The 7,942-nt window shown below is 55.8% G+C and overlaps 1 protein-coding gene across 2 annotated transcripts; it reads left to right on the forward strand.

Moving 5' to 3' along the window:
* Positions 1–346: 346 nt before the first annotated feature.
* Positions 347–7,699, forward strand: SLC22A6 (solute carrier family 22 member 6). Of its 2 annotated transcripts, none has more exons than XM_007174371.2 (10): positions 347–992; positions 1,327–1,430; positions 1,686–1,840; positions 3,078–3,246; positions 3,677–3,800; positions 3,940–4,058; positions 5,116–5,330; positions 5,441–5,549; positions 6,906–7,109; positions 7,420–7,699. In XM_007174371.2, exons 1-10 carry the CDS (start codon positions 624–626, stop codon positions 7,505–7,507), a joined length of 1,656 nt encoding a protein of 551 aa, XP_007174433.2. In that variant the 5' UTR covers positions 347–623; the 3' UTR covers positions 7,508–7,699. The 2 variants fall into 2 exon arrangements, with proteins under 2 accessions (XP_007174433.2, XP_007174434.2); XM_007174372.2 differs by having other exon boundaries at positions 3,943–4,058.
* The last annotated feature ends 243 nt before the right edge of the window (positions 7,700–7,942 follow it).

The raw sequence follows: 7,942 nt of genomic DNA on the forward strand, positions 1-7,942 counted from the left end.
CCACTAAAAGGGACAGAAGCCCCACAAGAGGCCAGCACACTTCCCAGAGCCCAATCCCCTCACTAAAAGGAAGACAAAAAGGTCCCACCCTGTCCCCTCCTGCCCCCAGATGCCCCTCCTGCCCCCAGATGCCCCTCCTGCCCCCAGATGCCCAGTACGATCTGCTCCCATCACCCCCACTTCAGTCCACCCTCTCCTGCCCTTTATACCCACGTGGAGAAATTCCACTGATACAAGGATACTTGGAGGGTTAATCCTTCTGATACCAAGTCACACTTTAACTCATTCCCTCCAGGCCAAGGATTAAATACTGCCCCTGTAGGGGTCAGGGCTACAGCAGACCCTGAAAGCTGAGAAACACCCCACACACTCACACCAAGTGGGGAGAGGCTGCCAAGGAAAGGGAGGGACGGAACAAGGAGAGAGAAGAAAGGAGGGGCCGCCTGGCCGGGCTGCTGTCCCCCCTACAGAGCCAGCTCAGATTCAGTTCCAGGAGCAGCTTGGCTGCGGAAGCAACGGCAGTCCCTCTCCTCCAGGGAAGGGCAGCAGGCGGACCGGCACACAGACGGAGGGCCCGGGACTGGAAGTCCTCAGCCCCCAGCCTCTCGGCCAGGCCCGGCCCCATGGCCTTCAATGACCTCCTGCTGCAGGTGGGGGGCGCCGGCCGCTTCCAGCAGATCCAGGTCACTCTGGTGGTCCTCCCCCTGCTCCTGATGGCCTCCCACAACACTCTGCAGAACTTCACCGCCGCTGTCCCCACCCACCACTGCCGCCCGCCTGCCGACACCAACCTCAGCAAGGACGGGGAGCTGGACGCCTGGCTGCCCCGGGACGGGCAGGGGCGGCCCGAGTCCTGCCTCCGCTTCACCTCCCCCCAGCGGGGGCCGCCCTTTCCCAATGGCACAGAGACCAACAGCACGGGGGCCACAGAGCCCTGCACCCACGGCTGGATCTATGACAATAGCACGTTCCCTTCCACCATCGTGATGGAGGTGAGGAGACCTGGGCCCCTCTGTGCACCATCCAGAGTGTGCTTTCCCCTCTGAGACACACACACACACACACACACACACACACAGACTGTCTCAAATTCTCCAGAGGCCAAGATGGGAAAATGGAGAAAGGAGTTCAAGATGGGGGTCTTTGTAGGAAAGGGGGAGGTGGGAGTTGTAGGGGTCAAGAAGAGTCTCTCAGCTCCTGGGGCCAAAGAGAAGAGTCGGGGGAAGAGGGTGACACAGGCCTCAGAGGGCCAGCCGGAAGGAGGGCAAGGGCCTGCCCTGCAGCCCAGGCTCATCTTGGCCTGACCCTTGCCCCCTCTCCCCACAGTGGGACCTCGTGTGTTCTCGTAGGGCCTTACGCCAGCTGGCTCAGTCCTTGTACATGGTAGGGGTGCTTCTCGGAGCCATGATATTCGGGCACCTGGCAGACAGGTCAGTCCTGGGCAGGGCCAAGGAGCCGGGCTGGGACTGGGGGCTCCTCAGCTGGGCTTGGGGGGCCTAGGTGGGAGGTTGGCATCACCAGCTGGGGCTCGTTTGAGGACCTATAGCAGAGCCTCATGATAAGTCACGGGTCCTGCAAAGACCCCCACCCCAGGGACTCACCCAGGACAAGCGCCCCTCTCCCAGTTTAGCCTGGCCCCTGCTGGTCCTCAGGACCCCTGCTGCAGGTCTTCCTTCCCCCGACAGGCTGGGCCGCCGGAAGGTGCTGATCTTGAACTACCTGCAGACGGCTGTGTCAGGAACCTGCGCCGCCTTTGCTCCCAACTTCCCCGTCTACTGTGCCTTCCGGCTCCTCTCGGGCATGTCGCTGGCTGGCATTTCCCTCAACTGCATGACACTGAGTGAGGGAGGCCGGAAGGGCAGGGCAGGCCCCTACCCACTCCCCTCCGACCACCCAGCCCTGCAGCCCCTTTCCAGCCTCCTCTCCCAGCCCACCCCTCCTGCACTCAGCCTGTCCTGCCCTTCCAGCCAACATAACAGCCTTTTTCCCGGGGCTCACACCATCCTGACCTCTCATTTAGACATGTGATTGCAAACTCCATTGTTAGGGCCAGGTAATTCCCATAAATGACTGAAGCAGACAGCAGGCATTAGGCAGTGGTGAGGACTGTCTCCGAAAGATAGTCACATCCATCCAGAGGGGCCACAGCCACTTAGCTGCTCCAGCCAAGAAGTCTCAGGGCCTTCAGATCTTCCCCCACCCTTTTTTATCAGTGTAAAATATCCCAATTTTTTTTTAACATTTGCAATTAATTCTCATATTTTTAACATAGGGCAAGCCAGCATCATATAGACCAAACACATTTATGGACTGAGCATGGCTTGTCCATGAGTCATCAGTGTGCACCCTTGGATAAGTCACCTCCCTTCTCCCTGTTTCTCAGATGAGGAACCTGAGGCTGGGGAGAAGGGAAAGGATTTACCCAAGCTCATTCCTCAAGCCCAGAAGGGAATCTAAGGATTTGGGATTCTCCAGACTAAAGGAATTAACCAGGACAAGGCTAGGGCTGGGGCAGGACACCTAGAGAATCCAGTCCCAAAGGCCAATCTAAGTCTTCAAGCCACTGCCCCAGCTGCCAAATCAGGAGCGCACAAGGAAAGAAACTGGACTTCTTCAGACAGAAGCAGAGAGGTGGTCCCACTCCCACCTCAACTCTCCAGAGTGGAGGAAAGCTACTGTCTCCTCTGAGCTGCTCTGGCCACTGAGGCTGAAATCCAGCCCAGACTGAGAAGGACCAGAGGCGCGGGTGCTGTTGAGGATGGAATGAGTGGTCAGAGGTGCTCTGAAGGGAAAGAGAACCCTGGCCAGGACAGTAGGTTGCAGAGGAGCAAAAACACACAGCAGGGGAGTGGAGGGGACAAGTCCTGGGGATTCCAAACCTACCTCCCCATCCCCACCTCCATCACAAGTCCCCCACTCCCCCTCCCATGGCCCCCAACCTCGTTTGATGTTATCTTCCACTGAGCCTTGGGACAGACCAAGGTTTGAACAGAGAGAGGGGTCTTGGTGGGCTCCACGGGTCTCCACCCACCTGGCACCCAGTAAGTTCCACCGCTCCGTCCTAACCCTCTTTTCAGATGTGGAGTGGACACCCACCCACACGCGGGCCTGCGTGGGCACCCTGATCGGCTATGTCTACAGCCTGGGCCAGTTTCTCCTGGCCGGTGTGGCCTATGCCGTTCCCCACTGGCGCTACCTGCAGCTGCTGGTCTCCGTGCCCTTTTTTGCCTTCTTCATCTACTCCTGGTGCGTGGGGCCCAGAGGGCTGCGAGGGACAAGACTTCCCCCAGATCTCGCCCACAGAATCAGAGAAGGTCCAACCCAGGCCAGTGACTCAGTGTGACCTGAGGAAACTGAGGGAAACTGAGACTCTGGGCGGAAAGACTTGCCCCAGCGTGTCCGGTTCTCTGGCTTCCCCAGCTCCCCCCAGCTCTGCGGCCTGCCTGCCCTGCTCCCTTTACCCAGCACCCAAGGGCTGAGCTCCCGTGTTGGGGAATAAGTCATCGCCAAGCTGGGCACTGCCTTATGGTCCTAGAGATTGGGGTGTGGCAAAGTCCTGGGTTCCCAATCTTACATAAAATCCCACTACAGACCTCTGGAAAGCCCACGCCCTACCTCCAGCCCCAGTGACTGGAACTGAAGCCACGCCAACACCCACACTCACCCCTGCTCCCAGGTTCTTCATCGAGTCGGCCCGCTGGTACTCCTCCTCTGGGAGGCTGGACCTCACCCTGAAGGCCCTGCAAAGAGTGGCCTGGATCAATGGGAAGCGGGAAGAGGGGGCCAGTCTAAGTATGGAGGTGAGACCCCTGAGACCTCCCATGACACCCCACCAGGGCTCCATCCCTAAACCGAGGACTCACAGGGCTTCTCTGAGTGAGGAGCTAGGCTGGGAGGAGCTCCTATGGAAGTCCAAGCCCTGAACCCCGTCCATCCCAGCAGGTGCTCCGGGCCAGTCTGCAGAAGGAGCTGACCCTGGGCAAGGGCCAGGCCTCGGCCATGGAGCTGCTGCGCTGTCCTGCCCTTCGCCGCCTCTTCCTCTGCCTCTCCATGCTGTGGTAGGCCCAGACAGACAGACTGATGGACAGACAGACAGACCAAGAGACAAAAGACTGGTTGGGGAAAGAGTGGACGCAGGGGATGGAAGAAGGGAGACAAGAGGGAGGAAGTCAGCAGACCAGCTATGAGGGGCAGGAATCCCCCACCAGAGAGAGTCTTAAAGAACCAGATGACCTCCAGCCTCAGTTTGCCTCCAATCCCCAAACTGGGCATCAATCTCTCCATATTCTTCTCCTTTTATCAGCTCTGTTCCAATATGGAAACACTTCATCGGTACTGATGGCCCGCAGAGTCAACAGAATTACATCACAGAGGCAGAGACAAGGCTGGCTTGCAAAACATTGAGAGACATTACTGGCCTTGTGGTGCCTGCCAGAAACACAGGCACAGGCAAAACTCATCTCTGAAAGTACACTCTGGCCAGGGTTGAGACCAGCCAAAAATCTTCCCTTCCCACTGCAACATTACCCATTACCCCTCTTACGTGCCACCCTCCCAACCCCATCATCATAGCAATCCCATGACAGTTAAGAGAAACATGGTCAGAAGGAACAATCCTGCCAATGAATTCTTTGCTTCCAATTTGGGATTTACTCCAGGTTGTGGGTTCTGTCCAACAACCTGAGCTTTATATTCTGGGCTCTTGACATCTTAAGAAGCACAACACCCATCCCAGGACCACGGACAGGTCCCAGAAAACTCTGGCCTCTCCCAACACCTTGGCCCTAAAGATATGGCTTTGGATATCCACTTGTCCTCCCTCAGTCCAGTATCAATAGATAAAATAAAGACTAAAACTGTGTAAATCCTACATGGCAACTAAGTGAAGATTCCCTAATACACTGGGGACACTATCAGAGGACTGAGAAATCTGGGGCATTGGAGGACTACCCCAATACGCAAAGTGCGTACTAAATGACAGAAGAAATATCAGGCGAGGTAGATTCCAGATTCTTAAGCAGGGTAACCTATGCAGCTCACCCCTGTTTTGGATGAGCACCTGCCCCCCCTTTAATCTTCCTAACAAACTCCATACCCCTCATCCCTCCCCACTAGGTTTGCCACTAGCTTTGCCTACTATGGGCTGGTCATGGACCTGCAGGGTTTTGGGGTCAGCATCTACCTAATCCAGGTGATCTTTGGTGCTGTGGACCTGCCTGCCAAGCTTGTGGGCTTCCTTGTCATCAACTCTATGGGCCGCCGGCCTGCCCAGATGGCCTCACTGCTGCTGGCAGGCATCTGCATCCTGATCAATGGGGTGGTACCCCAGGGTGAGCACCCATGAACATCTTGGTCCCTCACCCTTGGCCACACCCCCAGACACGACCCAACTTCTCAGCCCGCACTCCCGAGATCTGCTGACCCCCTCTCTTCTCTCTAGATCAGTCCATTGTCCGAACCTCCCTGGCTGTGCTGGGGAAGGGCTGCCTGGCCGCCTCCTTCAACTGCATCTTCCTGTACACTGGGGAGCTGTACCCCACAGTGATCCGGTGAGTGGGAGCTTAATGGGAGGGGCTTTGGGGCAAGACATTCCCCCGCACACAGGTCAGACCCAGAGCACAGGCCAGTATGCCCCAGCCCAAGGCCCCCTCCCAGCACCTAACAGTGAAAGGTCTATATCAGCCGCTCAGTACACGCTTAGGCTGCCCACTAAGCTCTTACCTGACCTGAGGGAAAGATTTGAGCCACCAACTGGGACAGGGTTGGAAGCCAAGAAGACACATCTCAGAGGCAGTTAATTGAAGTCCCCCCTTGATCTCCAAAGCATAAGTTAGAAGCTGCCACAAAATCTAAATTCCATCTTTAACCAAGTAGTATGTCTGAAACCAAAGACCACAAACATGAAAGTAATTTTTATCACAGAGCAACCACTTAATAACGGTGGTTCTGGGAGTTGTATGGATAAATACAGCACTGCTTTTTTGAGTGCCAAGGTTGCAGGAGGGGGTGTTTTTGCATTAAGACACCAGAAACACATATCTATTTTAAGAATGGGATGCAAAACAACAACAACAACAACAAAAGAATGGGGTGCAAAATTCATATGAGATGTCAAAGAAATGCCAGGCTTCCCTAGGCTACTTGGAATGAGAACCCCAAGGGGTCATGGTTACTGCCCTGTACCTTCAAAGGATTTCAGCTGAAAGAACAATAGTATAAAGTAGTACTATGTGCCAGGCACTGTCAAACTGTTTACAAATATCAACTCTTTTGGTCCTCATAACAAGCTTAGGAGGTAGGTACTATGATAATTCCCATTTTCCAAATGAGAAAACTGAGCCACAGAGAGGTTAAGTGCCTTGCCCAAGGTCACACAGCTTATAAGTCAGGAAGCTTAGATTTGAACCCAAGCAGTTTATCTCCCTAGTCAAAGTTTTTAACCTCTGCTCTCATAGAGAATGTTCTTAACATATTCTTAACATGCAGAGTCCAGGTCCCTTCCCCTGGGGATTCTAACCCAACAGGTCGGTGTGGAGCTGGGGCAACTGTAAATCAAATCCCTCAGGTGATCTGAGAACAACTGGCCGAACTAAGCTAACTCAACAGTTCAGTAAACTGTCCAGAGAGGGCAAGAGACTTGCCCAAGGTCACATAGCAAGTTAAAGGCAGAGGCAAAATTCAATCTCCTGATTCTCTGCCCAGAGCCTTTCCCAACCTGTTTTGGTTTTTTTTTTTTTTAATCTCCAAAATAAATGCCAAATTGGTTAGCTAATCAAATGGGGAACAGAGCAGGCACCAAGGGGTCTCCTGGGGCTGGGCCCGAGCTGCCCTGGCCCCAAATTCAGCCAGAACCTCAGCATTCATGCCAGAACACTAACCTGCACCCATCCCCCTGGGTCCCGCAGGCAGACAGGCTTGGGAATGGGCAGCACTCTGGCCCGAGTGGGCAGCATTGTGAGCCCACTGGTGAGCATGACCGCCGAGATCTACCCCTCCGTGCCTCTCTTTATCTACGGCGCTGTCCCCGTGGCCGCCAGCGCTGCCACTGCCCTCCTGCCGGAGACCCTGGGCCAGCCACTGCCAGACACGGTGCAGGACGTGGAAAACAGGTGGGCCTCCACCCAGAGACAGCAGGGACTCTCCCCAGGTCACACATCCAGGCTGGGGTGGCATTAAGACTCAAACCCAGGCCTCCTCTTCCAGGCCAGGGCTCTTTGTCCTTGTGTCCCCAGTTGGCTGAGAGTCTCCTGAGTCCTTTCTTGGGGCTCACGGCTCCAGGGAGTGGTAGATGTTTGGGGCAGAGAGCTGGTAGCTGGGCACAGCTGAATGGAGAGCCCCCTGGGAGCCCCAGGCTGGCCTGGAGGCTGCATACCGAGGACACCACTCTCCTGCCCACCCACCCACCCCGACCTGCCACAGGAGGAGAGGGAAGAGGAGGCAGCAGCGACAGGAGCGAAAGCAGATGGTCCCGCTCCAGGCCTCAGCACAAGCGAAGGACGGACTCTGAGGGCTGAAAAGGAGCCTTACGGAGCCCTGAAGGAGGACAGGGTCCTACAGGTCCTGGGCCGCTCACAGGAGAAGGGGGAAGGGGGAATGGTGGCCCAAGTGTTGGGGCTATGGCTCAGGGAGCACTCCCCAGGGGCCCCCCTCTCTGAATAGACGCCACGAAGACCGCATATTAAAAGGTTTGTGCGCACCATCTCCCTTTGTCTCTCCTGTCTCAAAAGCAACAGCCACTCCGCTTCAGCCAGCTTCCAGGCCAAAAGAGCGTACAATCCAGTCCCCGCCCTCAATCCCCAGGACTTTACAAACCATCCCAGGCAACCGGAGGAGGACCTCTTACCTCGGCCCCCTCCCCTGTCCCTGCTTTCCTCCCTCTTCCCTCTTTCCTTCTCTAACCTGTCTAAATACTGCTATTTCTGAGTTTTAAATCCCTTACACT

This window comes from Balaenoptera acutorostrata, chromosome 9 (assembly GCF_949987535.1).
Source record: "Balaenoptera acutorostrata chromosome 9, mBalAcu1.1, whole genome shotgun sequence".
Lineage (NCBI taxonomy): Eukaryota > Metazoa > Chordata > Mammalia > Artiodactyla > Balaenopteridae > Balaenoptera > Balaenoptera acutorostrata.